This window comes from Nothoprocta perdicaria, unplaced genomic scaffold (genome assembly GCF_003342845.1).
Source record: "Nothoprocta perdicaria isolate Ctin4 unplaced genomic scaffold, notPer1 scaffold_405, whole genome shotgun sequence".
NCBI lineage: Eukaryota > Metazoa > Chordata > Aves > Tinamiformes > Tinamidae > Nothoprocta > Nothoprocta perdicaria.
The window spans coordinates 52,144-77,251 of NW_020455650.1; the positions used below are offsets into that span (position 1 = coordinate 52,144).

Genomic DNA, 25,108 nt, shown 5'->3' on the forward strand with positions numbered 1-25,108 from the left:
ACGCGGCGGCGCCGGGGGGCGGCCGCAGGAAGCGCGTGGAGTTCGTCACCTTCGCGCCGCCGCCGGCGCCCGAGGAGCCGCCGCCCGCGCCCAACGTGCAGTCCATCCTGGTGGCCAGCGAGGACGACATCCGCTGGGTGTGCGAGGACATGGGCCTCCGGGACCCCGAGGAGCTCAGGAGCTACATGGAGAGGATCCGCGGCAGCTCCTGATGCGGGGGGCCCGCCGCCAGCCCCCCGCCCCCTGCCCTGGCTCATACGGGGCCAGGCAAACCAATAAGGGACCAACCTCCTCCTCCCCGCACCTCTGCTTCCTCCGTGGGGACACGCGTTTCTGTCCCGCGCTCCCTGCTCGTGGCAGGGGCCTCCTCGCCATCCCCTCCCTGGCCAGCGCGGTGGCGGGAGCCCTGCACCACCAGGCTCGCTGGAGAGACCTGGACCCCTTTAGGGCAAAGGCATGGCCCTTGGGGACGAGCTCGCCTTGCTGTTGCCTCCTGGCGCAGAGCATCTTCCGCTCTCGTGGTCCACACCAGCTCCCCAGGCCCACCTTGCTGGGAGCTTCTCCAGTGCCACCGCACTGGTGCTGGTCGCCTTGGCGTTGGAGGGCGTCTTCATCCCTGGAAGCTGCCCCGGCGGGGGAATTGCGTGGAGGAAGCCTTGGTGCCCTTATTGCTTTGGGTCTCATTGCGACGTCGTGTTCATAGTGATGATGAGTCCTGTGGTCTGCTCCCGGGGACCGGCCCGTGTCCCTCCGCCCCGTCCCCAGCCCTGTCCCCTTGCAGCAAGGAGAGGGCCTGGGGCAACGAGCTCATCCCCACCGTCACCCCGGCCACGCATCCGTTTTGTATGAGCGGTATTTTATACCTGTAGCATTGTGGGAGGGGGCTTCCACAAGGGGCGTCTGTTATTTATGGAAGATTTTTAATTCTGACGTTGTTACAAAAAAAATAAAATATTTTAAAAGGCTGCGCTCCCTCCTGCCTGTGGCCTGGCATGTTTGTTCCTGCCGGGAAAGGATCGAGACGTTCTCCAGCTGTGCCGGAGAAGCCGTGGCAGGGAAGGACCTGCAGGAGAGCTTGGAGGAGCCCGGCACGGGCTTGAAGGGACAGCAGAGGACGCAAGCAAGGCCTGGGAGGGGGCCGCTCGCATCGGGCTCAGCACGGGACGGAGGGGAGAGCAGAGGCAGCCAGGGCGAGGGCATTGGGATCTGCTCCCGGCTCTGGCACAGCTGCGGTCACCTTGGAGCAGTGGCCCTGCCCTGTCTCACCCAGTGCTGGGTCTCCATGGCAGGCAGGCCCCCCAGGCAGCTGGACACCCCTCCGCTCTCCTCTACTCCCCCAAAACTGGTGACCCATCTGCCCCAGCACACCGTTACGCAACAGGTTYACTGGTGAAATCCAGCAGGGGAAGGGAACGTGCCCATGCCAGCCCCTTTCTTCACGGATGGGCTGTGGCTTTCTACTCCTCTTGGATCCCCTCCAAGCTGTCCTGGTGATCCTGAGAGGCCGCCCGTTCCCTAACAGGATCATGCCAGGAGAGCAGAAGCRGATGTTCACTCTAGTCCTCTCCATCGTCCTTTCTCTTGTAGGCTCTCAGCGAGCTGGACCAACTCAGGGCTGCACCACCAACCTGGGCTGCAGGAAACCTTCTGCCCTCCCACACATCTAATGCCCTCTCAGAGCTGGTCTCAAGCCATTCCTGTTGCTCCTTGGACACCCATGGAGGGGAGGTCCTGGGGCTGCAGAGAGGGGATGAGCAGGAATCCCTATCCCAGTGAGGCTGCCTGGGGAACCTGTCCCACGTGCCCTATTGGGTCTGGGGCCAGCAGCGTGTCTCTGAATTGCTGTGGGAATGGGGACAAGGCCTGGGTGACCTCCCATGGTGTCAGTCCTCCTCACAGAGGTGGCAAGCGCCAGGCCGGCGTGGCTGTTTTCCATAGCGCACAGAGATCCAAGCGAAGAGGAGGCAGGTGACCAACTGGATGCCCGCCAGCAGGAAGAAGTAATAGTCCATGTGGCAGTTGTTAATATTCCCTGTGAGTAGAAGGGACAGTCAGAGCCTAGGAAAGCCCTAAGGACACACCAGCGCTGTGCTGCACCCCATCATTACTCTGCTGGCCACCAAGGTGGGCTAAGCACCCAGAGAAGATGGTCTTGCCGAGGTATGCAGAGCACGAGACCCAACCTCGGGCCTCCACCCCAGCACCACTATCCCACTGGCCCATGGGGCCCGGTTATATCCCCGCAGGGCTCCCAGCCTGTGCTTACCGTAGTCCTCYGGGCAGTGCATCCACCCATGCGAAGGCAGCGAGAGGAGGGTCAAAAGCCCGGAGCCCAGGAGCGAGCCCACCCCGGAGATGAAGAAGAAAAGACCCATGATGGCTCCTTTCATGGACTTGGGGGCCTCAGAGTAGGCAAACTCAAGGCCTGGGAGAAAGCAGACAGAGCACGTGGTACTGATRGCAGGACAAGGCCGGGAACCCTCCGATGAGCTCTGTCATCTTCCCTCCAAGCAACCTTGCCATGGATGAGGTCTGCAGGATGCACATCGCCGGGTGCCCCGGGGCCGTGTGAGGTGCGGAGGGGACGGCCCCACTCACCCGGGATGCTGACAAACAGCTCGCTGACGCCGATGAGCAGGTACTGGGGGATCTGCCACCAGATGGGCAGCGAGGCGGCCACGTAGCTGTCCTTGCCGATGCGCTGTGAGACAGTCCGGTTGTGATGCACRTACTGCAGGCGCTCCCTCTCCAGGACACCTGGGCACAAGGGTGGTGAGGACGGAGGGAATGTCTGCCCGGGGCAGACTCACATCCCTGTTCGCTCAGGCTGGGGCCTTACCTGCTGCGAGGACGGAGGCGAGGCCGAAGAACATGCCCAGGGCCATTCGCTTGAGCGCCGATGGCAGCAGCTTCCACCGTACCAAGAACGGGTCAATGACACGGTCTTTCAGGGGCACCAAAGCCAGCAGGACCACCACGTTGGCCAGGAGGAGCCAGGCATCTGGGAACTGCAGGCAGAGACAGGTCCGGAGCCGGCAGTTGGAGCTCAGCGTCCCTGGGGATGCCCCTGGTTTCTGACCCGACCCCGCTCAGCAGGTCCGTGAGCTCCGAGCCCTCTCTCTTACCATGTAGTTTTGGGTAGCGCTGACACGTGTCTGGCTGTGCTGGAAGATGCTGGGGATGCGGAGGTGCAGGCCCTGCAGGTAATAGGTGGACTGCATCTAAAAGACACGGTGAGGGTGGCTCTGCTGTCTCAGCGGTGAAGGGAGATAACCCAGTTGCTGAACAGATCCACCACCCTGTCTGCCCGCACTCCTCCCTCCCGGCAGCATGAAGCGTGCTCCTTGCTGGACTAAATTGCCCCAAGACTGCTTGAAAAGGTGGGAACTCTAAAAGCTTCCAGCAGAGCTGAGTGTGCAGCTCTGGGTATTAGTTGACATGTGGCCCGGTGTCCCAACCCAAACTCATGTCTTGGAACCACCCACATACCCAGCACCACGTTCCTCCTGGATCAAGATACCCCTGAGCAGCCAGATCCTCCGCTCCCTTCAGGATGTTCCCACAGGCTGTCCCTCTCAGCAACAACTGAGTCCTGCCTATCCACGAACGTCCTGGCAGAYGCCTGCCTGCAAAGCACTCACACCATTAACCCTGATCTGAGGTCCATCAGTTCTCAGAGCTACAGCCTCACTTGTCTGGGGGAACTCTGTGTCTCCACCCAGCCTCTCTGGAGAGACTAGCTGAGACCAGGATTTTCGTTCCATCTTGCCCCTTGCCTAGGCTACCCAAGTGCCTGGCCACCAATTACACCTTACCTGGAAGTAGACCATCCAGTATGGGATGAAAGTCAGCATCACAGGAAGGATCTTGGCCATCACCCGAAAGTTGGCAAGGTCTTCTTCATAAGATGGAGCCTGGGGCTGTGGTCTGCTACTGGGGAAAGACTCCCTAGCCCCCGTGTGTGACCGGTGAGGATTCAGCCTCGGGGGAAAGGACAGTGTGAGAAGGGTCGGGCATGGCATGGCTCAGCTCCCAGCAGACCCCAAGCCCTGTCTCACCTKTTTCCCGCCAGCCAGGTACAACCACAGCTCTGCAAAGCTAGTTTGATCATGACAGAGACTTGGCTGCCCGTGGGGGGCTTGGTAACAAAGGTGGGGGTGGCCAGGAGGAAGATGAGGAGAGCTAAGCCCAGGCAGGCAACAGGGATGAGGTAGCCGACGAGAAAGCTGATGTTCTGCTGGATGAAGGCCACCACCAGGAGAGCGAAGACAGCGCCGATGTTGATGCTCCAATAGAACCAGTTGAAGAAGCGCCGCGTGGTGTCCTCACCCCGGTCAGTCACCTGCCAGTGTGAGAGAAGCAGTGTGGAGAAAGGTGCCCCACAACCAGCTCAGTGTCAGCAGTGCTTGGATAGAGCCAATCCTCAGTCTGAACGCAAGATTTCCATCTCATCCCCTGTCCTACCACCCTCCCACATCTCAGCTGTGCTCTACTGCTCCCCACAGCCTCCTCTCACCATCTCCTGCCTCTCTTCACCCCTTACCTGCCAGCTTTCTGCCCTTTCCCATGCCCCACTTTCCCCAGCAAGGTTCCRCCAAGGATCTCAAAGAATTTGCCGGTGGTCTGTGGTGATGAAACCATGCTGGGAACCAGCATGTCTGCTCCTTCCCACAGTCTCTCTTCCCCGGTWGTGAGGACACTGTCTCTTTGGCTTTTCAGTAGAGGAACAAAAACTGGCATATCTATCTATTGCACACCAGCACATGGCAAGTACCCAGGGCTAGAGGAGCTTTYTGAGGAGGACCCAAAGAGCAGAACATGCTCGGCTTACCTGGTCAGCGCCAAAGGGAGTGAGGTTGGCCCTGGTGGAGCTCACACCCAGCGCCAAGAGCAGCAGGCCGGAGTAGACCACGGGAGCACAGTACTGGTACTGGGGATACCCCGGGCACGTCTCGGTGTGCTCCATGGAGCAGTTTTGGACGGAGTAGGAGGGCATCTGCCCGCACAGGGAGAGGCGCCCATCGGCCGAGGCCGCGGTGGGCAGCAGGCACGCCGCCAGGAGGTACAGCACGAAGCTCAGCGCCACGGTGCCGTAGCGGCCCAGGTAGACATCGGCCAGCCAGCCGCCCACGGGCGAGAGCAGGTAGGAGGCGCCCAGGAAGACGAGGGAGGCACGGGACGCCTGGGTGCCGCCCCAGTTGAAGGTGCTGCTGTTGAGGTAGAGCACCAGGTTGGCCGTGACGCTGAAGAAAGCCGCCCGCTCCAGGCCCTCCACCACCAGCACGGCCACGCACGCTGCCCAGCGCCCCTCGAGCGGCGACCCATCCCGGGCGCCGCTCGTGGCCAGCAAGGGCCTCCGCTCCGCGCGGCGACCTGCRGGAGCCATGGCCTTCCTCGGCTCGCGCTCGCCGTTCACCGCTGCATCCGTCCCCTTACGGCCCGGCTGGCGGCCCCGGCCTCGCTCAGCTTGCTCGGACGCGGGCTCCCTTCCCTGCCGGGCRAGTTTGCTCCAGCCTCTTCCGTCGCCGGGCGCTATCCCCTCCCCTCCCCGGTTCCTGCTTCTGCTTTCTCTGGTGAGCAGAGACATCATATGACAACTCGTGGCTCGAAAGGGAAAATCCCYGGCCCCGTGAGCCCGCGTGGCTTCTTTCCCGGGGTTGCAGCCTCCCAGCCTCCGTGTCCCACGCTCCCTTCCCTGYGTTGGGCTGTTGGTCTCCGGTCACTCCACGGTTGGCATTCCTGCGCCATTCCTGGGCAGTTGAGGAAAGGAGGGAGGGAGGAGGAGAGATACACCCTACTGGACCCCAAAACCCAGGCCCGGGTCATCACAGCAAGCAGTGGGGCGCTCCCTTCCCTCCCCCTCGCCTCGCGCCCAGCAGGTGCCTGCACGGAGGTTTGGGTCCCCCCTGGGACAAGCCCCAGGCCTGTCGCAGGGCACAGAAGGGCACCCCAGCCTCCAGAGGGCAGCAGGGCTGCGCTGGCAGGTGCCCTCCCTTGATCTCTGGGCAAGGCAGGATGGCTGCTCGGAGGTGGCGGCAGCACGAGGAGATTGAGCGTGGGGTTTGCTCCCCAAGAGCCTCCTGCTCCGGCTCTCAGGGTGCCTGTGGCACTGTCGGAGCTGCCCCCGGGCTCTCTGCACCAGCRCCCACTTCCACCATCTCCCTGTGGAAACCAAACAGCTTAGGCATGGCCATGAGCCCCATGGGAGACCCCCAGGTGGGCCTCAGTTCAGGGCCTGGTGGGACACCAGGAGRTGCAACTCTTGGCCCCAGCAAGCTCTGCATCCCCGTGGGGCTGAGCACCACTGGGTGTGAGCCCACAAGGTCCTCACGGCTCCCCAAGGCTGTGCTGTCACTTGCAGGGATGCAGCAGGCATGTGCCGTGGGCCCTGAGCAAAGACCACCCTCATCTACCTCACTTCAGTGTTCAGGGGTGCAACTTCCCTCCAATGAATGGCTTGGGTGTTTGCTGCACTTGGCAGGATGGAGCCACCCCGTCAACTGCTCTCTTCTGCTCACTTCTCTCCCTCCACCCCCAAGGTGCTGAGCTGGCTTCCTGGAGACCTCAACCACAAGACAGAAAAGGAGAGCGAGGCAAAGAGAGAGAAAGCGCACAGAGCTGCACCAAACCCATGTCTTCACCGAGAAAGGTGATGGGAGGACTGTGTTGTCTGACCCCGTGTCTCCCAAGCCCGTGATGGGACCGCTCGGCAGTCTGTGAGAAGGATGGAGGTGCTCTACATGCTCCTGGCAGCTCTCTTCTTCTCAGCGCCCAGACAAGGTACGCCACCTTCATCACTCTGTCCCTCTCATTTCCTTCCCTCTCATCTCTTCATGAGGAAACCCCAAGCGCAAACTGTCATACTATGAAATTCAAGCTAAGATATTTGATATTCTGTCTTGGAGCTGGGCACCTTCTGCTTCACCCCATTCTGGGCCAGTGTCTTCCTGGACATAGGGTACTGGCAACTGTCTTGAAGCTGTTTCTGCAAACAGGGTGCGTGTTATTGGGGTTGATTCAAATTCAGTGCTGAGCAAGAGAAACTGGGCTTATTTCCACCCTGAGATGCTAGGCACAGCATGGGGCTGGAGTGATCTCCACCTCTCCTTCACACGCCTTCTTACTGCTTGTTCAGAATGAGCAAAAGGGATTCCCATTTTGGGTGTTACTGGGTTGGGGACCTACAAAAGGATTTTTAGGATAAGTGTCTCCCAAGGTGGGAGATGGAGGCCCTTCCCATGCTCTGGGTCTCATCTATCTCAAGCAAAACTTCAAACAGCCATTGTGAGATAAGGGCACAAGGGACAAATCTGAGGGACCCTGAGATGAACTGTCCCACTCTCCAACTCTTCCTGTGTTGTGGAGGACAGCCCAAGCCCTCTACTCCATATAGGCAGCTCTTTTGACCATTAGTTACTGTAAATATATCTGCCTTCCTGCCGGAAGGGATGACCAGGCCAAGATGCCCCGAGACACCACCAAAGAAAACACTTGTCCCCCAAAAGGAAGTTCTCTTGCTCTCCCTCCCAGCCCAGCCTTAGACCTGGAAGCAGAGCTGGGATGGAGAAGGAGTCACCAGAGGGATTCATGACGGGGGTGATGGTGCTCACTGCAGAGCCCTGTCACGCAGATCACCATGGGAAGATGGGTGACAGCAGAGCACAGAGGGCCAGAGACCAGYTCTCCAAAGAGAACACACGGCTGCGGATGTGCTCCTAAGAAATCTCTTAGGGGAGATCTCCCCCATGAGTGTCCCATCCTCCTTGGTGCCTGCAGCAGACCTGGGCCGAGCAACAAAGCCTTCCTGTAGACAGCCACGCAAGGGCGAAGCAGTGGAGAACTGTCAATGAGTTAATGGGCTTGGGGGGGTCTCCCTGCTTCTTTTCCCTCGTAATGAGATCTTTGCAGACAACTGTGAATTAATGGAAGGCCACAATAAACAGAAAAGCCTTTCTGCTGACACAAAATGGAGGCAAAGCGCTTCGCTAATGTCAGCCTTGGACAATCCAGTGCTGGTGTTGGTATTGTCGCAGGATAATTTGGTTTAARCACCTAATAGAAATGTGGTCCTCAGCAAATTTTAGGCACCTAGCCCAAATCCTCTGTAAGTCTCCACAGTGCGGAAAAGGAAGGTTCCCAACAGACACAGCACATCATCTGCCTTGGGCGTTGATCTGAAATCACCCTCAGAGGTGGCTAATTGCCGTAATTAATAGATGGGCTCGCAGGCAACCCCTGATACGCTCCGACCCCTGGCCCCTCAGCATGTGGAGGAACCCCCTCCCGGCGCTGCTTCCTACGGCGTGAACGAACGAGCCGGTTCCCCTGGGGCTCGCGTCCCCACCACGAGTGGTGGCACTAGGCACCACTCCTAGGCACTAGGGTTTTTGTGCCTTTTCTCCAGCTCCCGTCATCGCTGATCATTTTGTCATCCCTGTGTCTGAGCAGCAAGTTTTCTGGGGACGGTGCCATCTCCCCCGCTCAGCTTTGCGTGTTCACACCTAAGATGGCTGACAGAAACAACAGCTAATCCTGCGGCTGCTGTCATTACTGATGAATTAATGAATTATCGTCATCTCCCATGCTTCTGCTTTTCTTGTTGTTGTTGTTCTGCTGCTGCTGCTTTCTTGCTCATGCTGGTTTGGGTATGTTTTGGGGCACAACACTTTTACTTCTGTTTGCATCACTTCAATGGTCAGGGAGGAAGAGTGGAAAGGAGGAAGGCTGCCAACGTGACCTTAGGGAGCGCTATGTGCAGTCTCAGTTTTGTTTTCTGAGGGGAACAAGCTTCCATATCCTAGGAAACCCCCGGGATCTTCTCACACGCCCACCATTGGCGTGGTGTGCACGGAGGGACACCAGCACTGCCTCCTTTCTCCCCACATTCAAACCCGAACATTTCTAGGGGGCTGGGGCARGTCACACAGCTGCGCTGGACCTACCAACAGGGCTGCTCGGGGCTGTGAATCAACTGCCTTGGGCCCCTGCTAAAGCAGCCTAGGTTAGGAATGGAAGAGTGGCCGTATGGGGTGAGCTTGAAGGTTCCCCCGTCCTCCCTCTCCGGCCAGTCCCGGCTGYTCTCTCAAGCAGCAGGACACAAGAGCAGTGGCTCTTTCCCGCTATGCCTGTCCTGTTTCTGCTTTGCAAGCCCATCACGCTCCCCAGGTGCCTTTCGGGGCCTATTTTTCCATCCCTTTTATCTTTTTTTTTTTTTTTTTAATAAGAAAACTGGAGACCGTTCAGGCAAAAAGCAGCAGCCAGAGGAAAAAGCAGCAGCCAGAGGAATTGTGGCTGGAGTCGGCTCGGAGGTTTAGTTCTGAAATCTCATCATATGCTAACCACGCAGTGAATTCTCCAGTGAATTGATCAGCAAACTGTGGATATTGAGCCATGCCCAGATGACCAGCAACGAATCATTCCTAAAAATCTATAGGCAATCTCATGGTTTTTTTTTTAATTATTATTTTTTGGTGGGATTATTGTTCTACAGAAAAAAAAAAAAATGTACTGACCATATTTGCTTTTATGGGAAGCCTACTCTGTCCCAGCACCGTGGGATGTCTGCTGCAGACAAAGGCAATCTGATGTAAAYCCCGCACAAGCAGGTCGAATAAATTGATATATCATGCAGCAATTGATGAACAAAAGTAAAAGCAGGATTCAAAGTGCTTTAGAGTGTAACATGAGGTTGCTAACCCACAGCCTTTTGATAATCCTTTTGATTATTTTCTCTGTAGTGCCTAGCCTCCCCTGTTTCCATACACCCCATTTTAAGCGGCTCTTCTTTAAAGCAAGTGGAGAATAACTACTGTCGTTAGGMTGCATGTGGAGGCCCCGACAACAGCAAAGTTGATTTTACAGTAGCAGTGCTTATTGTCATAGGTTGCCCCTGGCATACTTACAGACACGAGGGGCTAACGCCTAACGTGTTGTGCTGTGGGGGAGGATTTGCTGTTCGCCAGGAGATGTCCGTGGTTGCTGGCACTTTGCACATCCACCCAGGCAGTGGCTAGTGAGGAGGCTGGGGTGGAAGAGAGTCCTCTTCTCCTTGACCTGTGTATCCAGCGCCGGCCCTGTGATGCGCGTCGCGATCAGGAGCCTCTTTTGGATCAGTAGCTCAAAGCTATTTGGCACGACGTGAGCACAGAGCAGGAACACAAGCGGTATATGAAACCCAGGGCACTTGGCACACATTTCTTTTCATTCAACCAATTTGCCATGGAATTTTTTTAAGTGACCTCCTCATGCATCTTGATGGGGCTTCCTTGAGGGCTGGCCAAGCTCTAGCAGTCTCTGCCGTGGACTGGGGAGCGACTGAGGCAAGATTCACAGAGCCGTATGTGAGATGGCTGCTCCTGCCTAGCTGGTTGCTGTGAGCTCCCGTTGCAGATGTGTTGGTGAAAGGGGTGTCAGGACAGGACCAGCTCACCAAGCATGGGCCCCCCTGGTCCAGCACCTCAGCCATGTGAGCCCAGAGGAACACAGGGTGAGGCCTTCAGCAGAGAAGGGAATGGTGCGAGGTCTGTCTCTGGTCCCAAGTCCATCACTGGCTCCAGCTCTGCTCCAACTTATTTGGGGTGCACCGGCCTCATCACCGAGGCTGGAAGAAGAAGCTCTCCACACTGCCCATACTGTTTCCATGGGCTGAGCAAGCAGCCCTGCACCACATGCTGTGCTATCAGGGGAATAAATAACAGCAGGATTTCATCTGCAATCACAGCAAAGACACCTAGCCTTATCCTTCAGTGTACATGCTCTGCCCAGGAGGAGCCGAATGGAAAATTCAGGCCATGTATTTCTTTTTTCTGGTGATAAACATCAGAGCCCAGCATGCAGCTCAGCGGGGCTGTCAGCTCCCTGTTAAAGCTCTTGCTGAAATGGGCTGTTGATGTCGGTTAAATTGAAAGGAAGAGAGAGAAAAGGGACAGCAAGACAGGGAAGAGAGAATCAGAGAGACGCGACCGAAACGATACCATGCCCTTAGGGCACAACCCGCCAGCGAGCCGGGGCGAGATGAAAGTGTTTCGTCTACAGCTAAACTGCTGTGACAGGGACATCTATTCCACGGTGGAATCAGCTCGCTGGCGTCTGGGGATGAGGGAGAGAGCCTTGTGCTGAGCCCAGGGCTGAGCAGGGCAGGAAGGAGCGCCGAGTCTCATCCCGGCAGCGGGGACGCCGTGTATTTGGGTGCTAACTGCTTCTCTGCACGGAGGAACCCTCGGCATGAAAGCCCGGCGGCTCTGGAGGTGGAAATGCCGAGGGCTTTCTGTCGGCGGCTCTGGAGCTGGGAATGCTGAGGGTTTTCCATTGGCGGCAGCCAAGGGCAGCGTGCCGGGAGGCAGGGCGGCGAGCAGAGATGGCTCAGACCCACGATGCTGCTTTGCTGCAGGATTTTCCCACCTGGGAACAGCTTCCCAGTGTTTCTACCTTCAAAGTGAGATTCCGCTTCCATTAATGCTGCAAACGGATCTTTTAAAACCCATGTTTCTGCTCCAGGAATTGGCCCTCCAGCCACATCCCTCCCATCCTACCTTCAGAGTCATTTTTTTAGCTGGGAGGGCCAATACATGAACCTGGAGATTTAATTTCAGGGGTGCGAAGCACTTGTGCCCAAGCACTTGAGCTGGGGAAGCAGCCCAGGCGCTTGCCATGGTGCCTCCCGCTGTGCGCGCTGCGCGGCCTCCATCTTGTGGTGCTCGGCGCCATTTTGTCCGTCACCTCTCGGTGCTCGGAGGGCGTGCAGAGGGGAGGCCGGTGGCCGCAGGGCATGTCCCACCTCATCGGGCACACAGGGCTGGCGGGACCAGCTCCAGTGATGTGGCTTTTCCCATGGTTTTCCTCAGAGAGAGCTCTGTGCCCTGGATTTAGCAGGAATCGTAGAAAAAAAAAATGGTGGAGGATTTCTCTGAGCAGCGTGAACTCCGGGGATGAGTTTTTGCAGTGAAAGGGAATTACATGAGCGCGAGCACCAGGTTAGGGTTGAGTTAGTGGTGAGTTTTCCCCTCTCGTAGGTCCCTGGAGCTGCTCTCTGATGCTACAGTTCCCCCTTCTCAGGCCAGCACTTGAGTTGACCCCACAAGCTGGCTCCATCTCCTGACAGACTTGCTGTCCCTCTGCAGCCTCTTCCCAGGTCCTAGTCTCCTTCTGGAAAAGTGCCAGGGCTCCCTTTCACGGGCACATGCAGGGCTGTGTGTGCAGGAGCTCAGTAAGGGTAGAAGAGCAGCACGTGAGACCCACCAGCCGGGCCGATCTCCACCTTCATGGTGCCTTGGCCGCTTGGGATCAGCAATGACTCCAGAAGGGGACCCGAAGTCCTAGGTCTTGCCTTGGATGAGCTGTTTTCATGAGCGGGAAGGCAACGTGGCCTGGCTGCAGTGGCAGGGTTTTACCACGCATCTCACGGCAGCTGGTGGGACATCTTCCTTCATTGGAAGCACCTGCCCCTTGAGTCATGGTGTTTCGTGAGCTCCTTGTCGAGAAAGGGAAGCCAAATTTCTGAGCTCTCAAGAAAATTTTGACGAAAATGACTTCGTTTTTCTGAGCTATAGACCAGAAATCAAATCGAAAGAACTATCTCCTAAAACCCGCCTCTTCTAACCCAGTTTCATGATTTGAGCTGAGACCTGACTCACTGTTTTTAAGGTTTGGTTGGGCCAGGTTGCTGCTGCTGTTGGTTTAAAATCTGGTTTTGAGCAAGCCCGGCTTGTTTGTACGTGCGGTGGGAGAGTTTCCAGCCGTGCTGCAGCAATGCTCCCAAATGACGTGCCAGAGCAGATGGGAAGCAAGATCCCGGCTCCGCTTCTGCCCGTGCTCCCCTGTGTGGGAGCCAGCGGGGCTCAGATATTTGCACGCCCGCATGAGAACAGATCTGCATCCCTCCGACCTGTCATCTGTGTGCAAGGCAACGTTGGCTTTGCTTTTCTCCGTCCAAAAATACTCGGTGGTTTGCCCTGTCAAAACTGTTCAGCAAGCCAAACGCTTCCCTTTGGCTTCGTTTCCCAAGTTTTACAAAGTCAGAGGGCGGGAAGAAAAAACTACAGAGAAGGGCAACAGAACTACAGAGAAGGGCAACAGAGAGGGGCCACGAGATTGCTCAGACGCCCAGAGTAAAGGAAGTGGTGGTGGAAATCTTCAAGACAGGCCTGTTGATGCATGGTAGAAGGTTTTAACATAACCACGGCCAGATAGTAGTGCTCTTTGGGGTAACATGGAGCAGCAGAGCTGAAGACAGAGCAAATAACTGCTGGGAGGGATTTCCTTTGGTTCCTGTCCGTGTGAGCCCACCTGCAGATGCCTGACTGCACGTGTGGAGGAGGGCTTTGCTGCTGGGCTCCTCTGCACTCCCAAACCTCTCCCTGTTGTCAGCCAGGTGCCAGGGCTGGCAGCCAGGCCTGGCAGACACAGAAGCTGGGGGTCAACGGGGATCTTTTTCTATCAGCTACAGGGCTGAGGCTCTGCAACTGTGAGTGAGAAGGAAAGAAAACTGCAGGTTCCTCCAGCAGATGGTCTAATTGATCCTGCCCAGCCAGTTTCTCAGCAGAGGTGAACCGGCATAACTCGTATAGCTGGCCAGGGGATGCCAAACTGAGTTCTTCTCTTGGCAAGGGCCTTGCACAGATAAGAGCTCTGGGTAAGGAAAGGGAGACAGCCAGAGCCAGGAAACAGGTCCTCAGACTGGCTCTTGGCCTTGTGTTGAGCGCTAGCTTGGCCCACGTGCAAGGCCAAATTCGCATATGGGACAAGCAGGTGCAGTTCGGTAGGGCTTGGACTTTCTGCAGCTCTCAGGCTGGCTCTCAATAGCCACGGACCTATCTAGTGCTTCTGACTTTGTTGTTCCCATTGCCTGTTCTCAGCTTCACTCTAGACATTCATATACTTCCATCAGTGCATCCATCCATCCTGCACCCATCGCAGCAGGTTGGAGGAGGATTCGCTCTGAGCCTGCTTCTCTTGAGCATTAATAGAGCACCTCAGAAAGCTTGGGGAACTGCCCTGTGCCGTGATGCACATTCTGGTGCACACACTGGTGCGGGTTGAGAGGCAGGCTCTCAGTCCTGCAAAATTTCACTCCATGCCATGTCTGTTCCTTCCTTGTTCCAGCCCAAGCGAAGCCAATGGAGCCTCCTGCCAGCCTGAAGAGCAGAATCACTGGAAATGCCTCTGTGGAGTCAGGTGAGGGCAGGAGGGGCCAGGAAAATGCCTGCTCACTACCTGCTGTCCCAGGTGGGAGTAGGTGGAAGYCCTTGAGACAGAGGAGCTTGCATTTCTGGGGCTCCTCTCCTTGGAGGCCAGCCTGGGGAGTGTCCAAGCACACGCAGCGTGTCTTGGTGCACAAGGAAGGAAGCATGGAGGTGGGAGGGCTTGTGGGTCCCCAGCGTGCACATGGGTGGCCCGGGGGCATCACTGCCATCACGACCAGAGAGGAGTGCCTTCCTGCATGCTCACACCCGGCTGTGGCCCACGCAGGCCTCCTTGGCACGGCCGCGCTGCGCCTGGCCAACGGCAGCGGTCCCTGCGAAGGAACGGTGCAGGCCCTGCACGAGGGCCGCTGGGCACCCGTGTGCCGCGAGTCCTGGAGCCCGGCCACGGCCCACGCTCTCTGCAAGCGCCTGCACTGCGGAGATGCCGAGGAGGAGGCCGCCGCGGCGGATGCTCCTGCCATGGGGCCATCCCCCGTCATCCCGGGAGCCCTCTCCACGGTGCACAGCGACTGCGTGGCCACGGTGGCCAACTGCAGCGGCTGGCAGAGGGGACCCTGCRTGCTGAAGCTGGCCACCGCGCCGCACTGCTGCAGGGCAGGGCTGGCTCGAGCTGCCTGCACAGGTGAGAGCCGTGCCCTGGAGGTGGCCCAGCCCACGGGCCAAGCTCTCCCGCAGGTCAGTGCCACCCGTGTGTGTGTGCCAGGTCCCCACAGGCTGCGGCTGGCCGGCGGGAAGAGCCGCTGCGAGGGCCGCGTGGAGCTGGAGCAGGCGGGCAGGTGGGGCACGGTGTGCGACGACGGCTGGGACGTCGCCGACGCCGGCGTGGTGTGCCGGCAGCTGCAGTGCGGCTGGGCGCTGCGCGCGCGGCACGGCGCCGCCTTCGGCCGCGGCGCGGGGCTCATCCTCCGCGACGACGTGGCCTGCGCCGGGCACGAGGACCACCTGTGGGACTGCCCCGCCGCCCGGGAGCACGACTGCAGCCACAAGGAGGACGCCGGCGTGGTGTGCTCGGGTGAGTCCCGTGCGCCCCGCTGCGCTCTGCCCTCTGGAGCAGCCTTCTCCCGTGTCCCAAGGACAATGCCCTGCACGGGAGAGGCTCAACAGGGTTTAGTTTCCCCCGAGAAGAGGCAAATCCCGCGGGCAGGAAGCGCTTATGCTTGTGGGATGCAGGTGTGTGCGTTCCTGCTGGTCCCTGAGCTCTTCTCCGCAGAGCACCAGCAGTGGCGGCTCTCCGGAGGCCGGGATGGCTGTGCCGGCCGCGTCGAGGTCTTCTTCAGGGGCACGTGGAGCACGGTGTGCGACAGCACGTGGTACGAGATGGAGGCCAGCGTGCTGTGCCACATGCTGGGCTGCGGGGCGCCCCTYGAGCGGCCCTCCTTCGACCACACGCTGCCCGGCAAGATGCTTTATGAGTGCACGGGGCTGCAGCCGTCGCTGGCCCACTGCAAGTGGACCTACAACAAGTCAGCTCCTTGTCACCAGTCCCGGGCAGCTGGTGTCGTCTGCAATGGTACGTGACAGCCTTCTGCAGCCCAGGCGCAGGAGCTGGAGTCATAGCCAGCTTGCCTGCGTGTCTCCAGCTTTGCCTGGAGGGCAGCGCTTCCCTGCTCTGAAGTTGGCCATGGAGATGAGCATGTAGCTGTGCATGCTTGTGGCTGTGGATTCCCCTGTACAAATAAGTTGCAATTCTGCTTTTTCTGCCCTGGCTAATTCCTGCCTCCCYGTCTATCCACTGTCCTTCCAGGCTCCCTGGGCTTAGAGATGCTGGCCACAACGGAAACTCCGAACACGAGCAGTGTGACACCCCTGAACTGTGAGTCTGCAGGGCAGAGGCAGCCCTGTCCTTGTTTCCTCAGAGCCTCAGTCCTGGCCCCTGGCCATCTCTGCCCAGGGAGAGATGTGTGGCAGCACTGGCCTGCAAGTGGCATCTGGCTCGCCTATTTGCTGCTGACCTTGGGGGAGGGCAGGGAGGGAAAGGGGAGTTCCAGGTGTCACGAGGTGCGTCTGTTCTCTGTCTCACCACCCGCACGCCTGTGCCAGCTGGGGGCTCCTTGAGTGAGAGAGCCCAGATCCCGCTGCACATGCCRCTCCTCATCCTGTGCGTGGTTCTGGGCGCGTTGCTCCTGGTTATCACTCTGGCTTTCATCACCACCCTGCTGAGGATGAGGAAGATGAAKGGTAAGGAGCCCTCCGGAGGCATGTGCGGAAGGGTCTGCCCGCAAAGGAGGCGATACTGTGGTCCCAGTCGGGGTCACCCGTGCTCATCCCAGCCACAGGAGCTGGGCTCACTGGGACCCGAGGCCAGCTGAGAAGGGACGTCTTTGTCTTTGCAGCACACRCTGTGTCCTCTCCATCGCTCTCTGGGCCAGTTCTGGTGACCCACAGTGCCCAGGGCCTTGATGTGCCCTCTGCAGTCTACAACGACTACAGGCAGATGCCCACCAGTCCCCAAAAAGGACAAGGTAGGACCAGCAGGTTGCTCCCATGCCTCGTGTCTCCAGGAGGCACCRGGACAAAGCCCAGACCCTGGCCTGTTTTTGCCCTCACTGGCATCACAAGACAGTCCCACCACAAGCTGAAGGGCTCCTCTTTGACGAGTTTCCTCAGCCGGTGGTGGTCAGGAGCTGGGCTCAGGCTTAAGGGCCCCGGGGCAGGAGATCCCAGGTGGTGACAGCCTGGCCACTGGGGTCTTGCCCTGCAGACCAGCCGCTCGCACCCCTCCTGGCAGCCAAGGACTCTGACTCCGACTCGGACTATGAACACTATGACTTCAGCAGCAAGCCGCCTGTGGCCCTCTCCACCTTCTACAGTGAGCGTGCCCCCGGGCACCTTGGGCATCACCATACCCTGGGCATGGAGATGCCCCAATCCAGCCCCCTTTGCCCCCGTGCCGGAGCTGACACGCCGCCGTTCCTCTCTTGTGCAGACTCCCTGCGACGCCAGCCAGGCGACCAATTGCTCCCACTGATGCCGAGCCAGGACGTGCTGGTCCCTGCRGAGGGTACAGAGGGCCCTGGGGGTTGCCCTGGGGTGGGGAGGGACTCAGTGAGGCTGCTCCTCTGCCTTGTGGAGGCACACCGTCCGTGTGCGTGTCCTGCAGAGCAGGGACAGCTCTGGGCAGGCAGTGGCCCGGAGGCTGATGCTGCGCTGTGCCATGCAGAGCGCGCCGTGCTGCTCCCCCAGCCCTGCGAGACAGCGAGCAGCTCCTCCGGCTCCTCCAGCTCCGCAGAGCCCTACTGCAACGGCAGCGCGCCCCCGCCGTGCCCCTGGGCCTGCCCGCAGCCCCCCGAGGAGGGCACCCACCCGAACGCAGCACCCGCCGTGCTCAGCAGCGCTGAGTACCCCCCCGCAGGTGAGGCAGGGGCCGAGCCATGCTGACCCGGGYATGGGGATGGGGACACCCCCAGGGAGGGGAATAGGGCTGGCGAGACCCCAGGCAGTGGTGAGAGCCTGGAGATGGCAGCTGGGATGGAAGAGGCCAGTAAAAGCTCCTGATCTCCKCAGCTTCCCTGGGAATGCCCCACACGCCTGCCCCTGTGCCAAAGCTCTCCCATCCCTGAGTGCCTGTTTCTCCCGCAGAGCCGAATCCCGCTGACAGCTCCAGCACCTCGTCCGGGGAGTGGTACGAGAACGTGCAGGGGGCAGAGGCTKCCAGCACCGCATCCGCGGGCTCCGGTGAGGACGCTGTGCTGGCAGAGGAGCCGGGAGCAGGGCTGCAGGGCACCTCTGCCCCCGCTGCATCGCGCACGGAGACTCCTCCTGCAACCGCAGCCCCCCGCCCAGCCTCTCCTGGCTCCCTTGCAGGTTGGCCGGCTCCCTCCTGCCGCTCCGGGGCACRTGCGCAGGACTCTGACACCTCGGAGGGCAGCGACTACGATGACATCCAGGTCTCTGCCTACTGAGGCTGGCAACTGGCCTCCTCTGGGCTGCCCGTGCCCTCCATCCAGCCCCAGGGAAGGGGTGCCCAGCTGCTAATGGCACAGGACTAGCATCTGCATCTGAATAAAAAACAAAAAGCCCTGGTCCACGCCAACATGTGGGCAGACAGACAGAGCCACCAACCTGCTGCTGGGAGAAGCAGCCCCAGGAACCGGTCCCTTGTGGCCCAGACCTTCTTGCAGATGCCCAATACTGTGGAGCATCCAGGTGGGCAGAGTCTCCTGGATGGGACCACGTGGCATCTCATTGTGGCCATCCCCTCCGGGCATCCTCGCTGGGCACGTTGCGTGTGCTGTGGGGAGAGGCAGCGGGGACACCAGGCCTAAGCGCACGCCTGGCTAGGACAGGGCCGTTGGAGCAGGCGAGCGGGAGGCAGGGCTCTGCCGCGCTCCGTGCAGCCATTAAAAGCTTTTCCCAGCGGGCAGCTCAAGCGGGTTGCCGTGTCCTGTGGCCACGAGTGGCCGGGTTGGTGGCTAGCGATTCCCAGAGCAAGGCTGGTTCCCCAGGCACCTTCCTCTACTCCTGTGCCCCTTGGTTCCTGTCCCTGTTGCAGGAGTGTGTGCTGCAAGCTGCAGCGGGGAGCCCAGTAGYGGGTGCAGACTGGGCATGTGGCCCCTGCTCCTCGAGCAGTGCCTTCTCCAAGAGCTCTTGGAGGCAGGTGGTGGGCTCCGGGCTGCAGGGTGGGCAGAGGGGCTTTCTCCCTGCCGTGCACCACGCCATGGCTGCTGGGCAATGTGGTTTCCCCTASCCAGGGCCAGATGCCCGTGGCAGGAGGTCCCCTGGTTGGGCATGGGCATGGTGGGACCAGCCAGACGTCCTGTTCCCTAGCCTGCCCGAGCACAGAGGGCATCAGGCCACAGGGATGCAGGGTGACAGGGATGTGGGATGGCAGGGAWTGGTGTGGCAGTCCCCTCGCCATCCCTGTGACACCCAGGGGCTCTGCAGYACTGGAGCCAGGGCTCACCTTGTGCCTTCCTGTTCCCTGCCACAACATGGTCCTCCACGTCCCAGGCGCTGCTCCTGGGGACACGCGGGCCCGTCAGCCCTCACCAGGGCACTCAGGGGATGCCGGCAGCCAGGACCCAGCCCATGGCACAGCCTCCAGCCCCTGTCTTGTCCTGCCTCCTCCCTCCCGTCCTTTGCAGTCACCTCTGCGACGTGGGCACCCAGCTCTTGTGGCCCGTGGCCCCCTCCTTCCCCTGCGCCCGGGCGCCCCACGGGCTCCTTGGAGCGCTTTGCCGTGCAGCGAAGCCCAGGGCGCCCCAGCGCCCCACGCGGCTCTTTCCACTGGAAAGCCTCCCGCCGGAGCTGCCTCCCCGCCGCGGCTCCTATCAGCCCATCTGCGGCTCCGCGTTGCCCTCCCGCAGGGAGAGCTTCCTCCCGCCGCAGCCCTGCTCCTGGCGAGGCGGTGCTGCCGGGCCCGGGGGGACCTCCCTCGCCGCGGCAGCTTGAAAGCTGCATCAGTGGAAAATTGGCCCCCTTGCCACATCCTTCAGCTGTTTACAGCCCCAGAACAAAAGGGCCGCTCCGCTTGCCGCAAGAATGGAGGAAGCGCCGAAATAGCAACAAAGCGGCGTGCAGCTCCCAGACAAAGCGGGGGCAAGACAAAAGAGACGAGCGCGAGGCAACGGCTGGCTGCGAGCGCCAGGGGCCGCGGGCACGGGCTGCCCATGGGGCGGCTGCGTTGCTCGTGCACCAGCGCGCAGCCGGGCTCGCGAGAGCCACGAGCGGGAGGGACGTCGGCGCGGGCAAGAAGGTGTCCAAGCGCCCTCGGGAATCTGCAGGGGTGCTTGTCAGCGTCACGCCGGCGCCAGCACATCCAGGGAGCGGCTGCACTGGCCTGTCCCCGGCACAGTCCTTCCACCAGCATCCTCAGCATGGGGGACCCGGGAGCTATGCTCCCTTGCCGAGTGCTCCATTCCCGGAGTGCTCCATGTCTGGAGTGCTCCATCCCTGGAGTGCTCCATTCCCGGAGTGCTCCATACCCGGAGTGCTCCATCCCTGGAGTGCTCCATCCCTGGAGTGCTCCATTCCCGGAGTGCTCCATACCCGGAGTGCTCCATCCCCAGAGTGCTCCATCCCAGGAGTGCTCCATCCCTGGAGTGCTCCATTCCTGGAGTGCTCCATCCCTGGAGTGCTCCATTCCCGGAGTGCTCCATTCCTGGAGTGCTCCATCCCTGGAGTGCTCCATCCCTAGAGCACTCCATTCCTGGAGTGCTCCATACCCGGAGTGCTCCATCCGTAGAGCACTCCATTCCTGGAGTGCTCCATCCCCGGAGTGCTCCGTACCCGGAGTGCTCCATCCCTGGAGTGCTCCATTCCCGGAGGCTCCAGGGCGAAGGGGCAGAGGGATCATCCCCAGCCATGACTGCTGGCCAAACGTTTATCTGCAATTGCTGCAAATTGCTGCAAATTGCTGCTGTTCCCACCCGCAGTGCAGGTATTTAGGCACTTGCGTGTTGAATGGCAAGTGCTGAGGAAAATCACCTCCATGAGCATCAGGATAATAAAGCCCCRGTAACAGCCAGCAAGCTGGTTCGGATTTAGCATCCATCTCAAGTGGAAGCTTCTCCCAGGCAGGGAGCGCATTAGTGCCTCCAACCACTCCCCCCGTCCTCAACCCCTCTGGAAAGACTTTATAACCATCATCATCCTCTGCCACAACACAAGCATGATGCTCTCGTGCCCAGATGAAGGAGCGAGCCGATTGCATCGCAGGCGCTTTGCAGGACGTGCCTGTAGTGCCTTGAAGAGGGTCTAAACTCTAGATCCAAACTCCTCTCCAAGGGGAGACCTGACCAGTTGCCATCCAGAAATCCAATGGGATTCAGGCACCCTGGGGGGGAGATCTGGGATTCTCATGGCCATGTCACAGGGCTGGATGAGTTAGTGGTGCAACTAGTGCAGACATTGCGTGACAGGCTCGTCTCCACAGGGATTTCCCAGCGTGGCCGCTGGCCGGGCGCGAGGAGGAGGCCCCGCTGCTCCCAACACGTCCCTCCCGCGGCAGCCCCAGCGCTGCTCAAGGCGGATCGTTTTCCAGCCAATTTCCAGGAGGCTGCGTGGGTGATAAAACCTGGCTGAAAACAGGGATMAGAGAGGCTAAAATCACACAAGAGCACAAGCCAGGGCAGACGCTGGGGCATTCTGCAGCATGGAGATCATGGAGGAAAGGCAACGTGACTTCATGGAGGGAAAATTTTGCAGGAAATGTTCTTTTTCGTCAAGACAAAATCATTGTTTCACTCTAGTGGTAAATGCTAGTGGGCAGCATGGGAAGAGCCCCGTGGAGAGCAGCATGTACGTGCCTCTCTRTCATCACAACTCAGCAGAGGGGAGAGAAACAAGAGTGGGGATCAACCAGCCCTCCTCGGCCCACCCGCTCTCCCCTGGTGCCACCTTCATGCCCTGCCTTGCAGGGACCTTGACCCTCTTCAGCAGGAGTGAGCGGACCCTGGGTGTGATACAGCTTAGGAGAGGGTCCCCAGCCCCAGAGAAAGCTCCCTGGCATGTGCTGGCATGGAGCAACTCTGCCACCTTCTTGGGCCATCTCTGCCACCTTCTCCGGCCATCTCTGCCACCTTCTCTGGTCATCTCTGCAGCTCTCCTGGGCATCTGTGCCCTCCTCCCCAAGCATGTGTGCCCATCCTCCCCCAGCACCACTGCCCCCCCACTGCCCCGGCAAACTTCCTCTTGAGTCATGGAAAATCTTCAGGCCGGCACTGGTTTTGGGGCAGGAAACTCCCAGAAGAGCCGGGGCCGGCGYGGGGAGGTGGAGGAAGCGGGTGCTGGGTGCTCGGCAGCACAGCCGAGGATCCGGGCAGGATGCTGGGGCTCACAGGGAAGGGGCACGGAGCAGACACTTCTCCTTAGCATGAGGTCCAAGAGAGAACGGGAGCCGGAGGGAGGGATTTGCTGAGACCTCATGGAACAGCCCTGCGGGCAYGGCAAGCAGCCCGGCACCCAGGCACACGTGAGACACCCCCCGCGCCGCAGAAACACCCGCAGGCCGATGGAAAACCGCCGCCTTCATTAGCATGCATGACCTGGATTCGGAAGGATTAATTAGGGCGTAATCGACGGGCACCTCCGCTCTCCGGCAGCGGTGGGGCCGGGGGGTCCCGCGGCGCTGGCTGCTGCAGGTTTCCTGCCCCAGAGCACCAAGGCTGCGCACCTCGACCGGCAACCGCAGCAAATATAGGCGGAAATATAGACGGGGGAGAGAGAAAGCAAGCTGGTGAGGGCAAGGGGAAGCTGTGGCTCAAGCGGGGAGGCTATTTCTGGAGTTATGTCAGAGCAACCTCAGGTCTCCCCAGGTGGCAAACCAGTCCAGGCAGACCCTGAAGGCCACAGGCGCCGAGTTCAACGGCAACCACTGTTTTTCTCCACTGAAATCTAGTGTCAGCTCTGCTGGCAGCATGGGCTAGCGCTGAAACAGTTCATCGATGACCATAGTCAAGGCTGGACGTGAGGTTTTCCCTCGGTGAAGGCAGCTTGCTGCGTGGTCTGACCGTGCAGAAACCTTTGGTGTGTGTTGGGATGAGCACAGGGAGGGGGATAGATGGAGACAGGGATGGAGGTGGGCATGGGAATGGAGATGAAATGGCATGGRGATGGGTGTGGGAATGATGATGGCGATGGGATGGAAATGGAGATGAGAATGGGGATGGGCATGGGGGTCAGGACCAAGCCGCCTGGGTCTCTTTCTCCTCATCACTCATATTCTGCAGGGTCTGGCAAGAGGCTGATGGGTTTAGACTTCAAACAAGTGCAGAGTGACGCAGAAACCACAGAGGGAGGAAAAACAGACTGTACCTCCCAGTCCCCCCCCTCACCGCCCTTCCCCAGGCTGGGTAGCAGAGGCGTCAGCACCCCGAGCACCCTCCTGCTCCGCGCCGGGGTGCAAGAGGAGGCRGCCGACGGTGCCAATGGCAGCCCAGCACCCCACGCTGGGGCTGCTGCTTGCCATGGGGACGTGGGGTGAGTACCCTGGGTGGGCGGCACCCTTTTGGGGGGCTAGCGGGTTGTGCTGGGCTCAACGCAACGTCCAGCTCGGGCACCGCGCGCTGGGCTAGATCTGTGCCCAAGTCCTTTTCCATAGAAACAGGCTGGATCCCATGCCACCAGCCTCCTCAATCCATCCCTCTAGGGAAGAGAGGTTTGGGATGGCTTTGTAAGAAGGCTTAGGGCACAGAGGGGCTCGGAACCAACAAAGCAGCACAAAGGCATGAGGTTCTGCCCGGCTGCAGTGCAGGAGCCAAGCAAGTGAACCCAAGGGCTGCTGCAGCCAGGGCCATGTGCGTCCTGGCCCTCAAAACTCCTGGTCATCCTCTCCTCTCCCAGGACGGTCATTACTGGCCCAGCACTGCATTATCGCCCAGCTACTCGAGGGCTTTCCGCTCTCCATCTGCAGACACAGGAGCTCATGCATTAAYGCCTCCTTCCAAAGCAGTTGCCTCCTCGGGCTGCCACAACCGYGCCGTGTTTCTCCCAGCACAAATGTCCCCTGGGCCGGGGCCGCTTGCCACGCGAGCCCAGGAGCCTCTGCTCATGGGGGTCACACCATCTCCTTTGTCAGAGATGAGACCACCTCCTGAGCCAGCCCCAGAGATGGAGCGCGCGGGCCAGGCAAGCCAAGTTTAAACAAAAGTGGTTGCCATCACAGGTGCTGCAACCTGCCCGGCTGAAATAAGCAGCGACAGCCCTGGGCGAAGGTACCCACGGGTGCTTGGTCCTACCTGGCGTGCATCGGAGCTTGGCGGGCACTTGGTGCCACAGGGATGATGCTGTCAGATAGGGCTGCCGTGCAGTCAGCCTGGCAGGAAGCAGTATGGCCAAGCCACACGAAGCCGTTTAGATGTATYTTTTTAAATTAAAGGTGTGAGGAGGAGAAGGCGAGAGCAGTTTCCCCACAACAGTCAGAAAATGCTCTTTTGTGACAGAGGGCATTGGTGTTGGGGGTGAAGAGGGTGGATGCATAATGCAGAAACTCCAGTATGTTAAGCGAGTGAGAGGCCAGGATTCCTGGCTCTTAGCAGCCCACTTTCCCTGGAGAGCAATGAGGAACCAAGCAACATGCAGAGGCCCGCGGACATTTCATGGGGACGTGCGAAGGTGGTGCAGAAATAGCTTCTGTCAGCCAGGAGCCCCCAGGCAGTGGTGTCCCCCAGCCCCTGGAGACCTGCTGGGGCTCCGTGCACCAACCCTGGCCACGGGCACCCAGCACAAGGGCTCCCAAGGCAGGCGTCGGGCCATAGGGAGCCTGTGCGGGTTCCCCGGGGTCCCCGACTGCTTCCTTGGCAAGTGTTGCTCCCCGTGAGCTGCAGGCTTCATCCCAGCGAGGATGCAGCCAGCAAGAAGGCTCTCACACGGTGCTAGGGCTGTATGCTTAATGCGAGAAGGACTCCAAATCCCTTGAAGCCAGGCTAACGTCACCAGAAGGCTCGGGACACACTGGTCTGGGGGGTTTCTTTGCCTCTGCGTCTCCCTTCGCATGGGCTGCCTCCCACACCCGAGGTGCCATGGGTGCCGGGGGCAGGACCACAACTCACGTCTCCCTCCTCCGCAGCCCTCGGCAGCTGCACCGAAGATGCTGCAGGCCCTGCAGGTGAGTGCGGACCCGGGGCCGGCCCTGCGGAGCCCCATGCAGACACGGAGCAGCCCGCGCTCCCAGCGGCGCCATCTCCCCCCGCCGCCATTTTGCGCGCGGCCCCGGCTGCCATTTCAGAGCGCGCGGGGGGCCGTGGGAGCTCCTTGGTGGCGKGCACGGCGCTGGCGGCCGGGAGGAAAGCCCCTGACCCCCGCGCTGTGCCCACAGAGCCRGCGCTGCGGCTCACGGGCACCGGCTGCCGCTGCTCGGGGCTGCTGGAGGTGCAGTGGCTCGGCCGGTGGAGCGGCGTGTGCTGGGACGGCAGGGACGCGCCGGCGGGCTTGGCGGCCGCCGCCTGCCGCCGCCTGGGCTGCGGGCC

General features: G+C 60.0%; 4 protein-coding genes across 4 annotated transcripts in view; 3 read left to right on the plus strand and 1 right to left on the minus strand.

Annotated features, from left to right (window-relative positions):
• The window catches only part of TMEM132A (transmembrane protein 132A), a 4,933-nt gene extending 4,721 nt beyond the window's left edge, over positions 1-212 (plus strand). The window contains exon 9 of the mRNA XM_026045630.1: positions 29-212. Within this exon, the coding sequence (XP_025901415.1) occupies positions 29-212 (184 nt within the window). The remainder of the gene's footprint in view (positions 1-28) is intronic.
• Positions 213-1,846: 1,634 nt separating this feature from the next.
• SLC15A3 (solute carrier family 15 member 3) lies at positions 1,847-5,587 on the minus strand. Its single transcript, XM_026045632.1, has 8 exons — positions 4,832-5,587; positions 4,059-4,342; positions 3,816-3,981; positions 3,126-3,221; positions 2,840-3,008; positions 2,599-2,757; positions 2,267-2,425; positions 1,847-2,032 (listed from the first exon to the last, which is right to left on the minus strand). Exons 1-8 carry the CDS (start codon positions 5,585-5,587, stop codon positions 1,884-1,886), a joined length of 1,938 nt encoding a protein of 645 aa, XP_025901417.1. The 3' UTR covers positions 1,847-1,883.
• A 1,138-nt stretch (positions 5,588-6,725) lies between these two features.
• CD6 (CD6 molecule) lies at positions 6,726-18,176 on the plus strand. Its single transcript, XM_026045633.1, has 12 exons — positions 6,726-6,780; positions 14,101-14,172; positions 14,467-15,213; positions 15,412-15,711; positions 15,946-16,014; positions 16,242-16,379; positions 16,535-16,672; positions 16,903-17,010; positions 17,128-17,202; positions 17,362-17,553; positions 17,781-17,887; positions 18,006-18,176. The coding sequence occupies exons 1-12, from the start codon at positions 6,726-6,728 to the stop codon at positions 18,174-18,176; spliced, it is 2,172 nt and encodes a 723-aa protein (XP_025901418.1).
• Positions 18,177-18,235: 59 nt separating this feature from the next.
• Positions 18,236-25,108, plus strand: part of CD5 (CD5 molecule) — an 11,344-nt gene continuing 4,471 nt past the window's right edge. Inside the window, exons 1-2 of the mRNA XM_026045634.1 lie at positions 18,236-18,347; positions 24,958-25,050. Coding sequence (XP_025901419.1) covers positions 18,236-18,347; positions 24,958-25,050 — 205 coding nt within the window. The remainder of the gene's footprint in view (positions 18,348-24,957; positions 25,051-25,108) is intronic.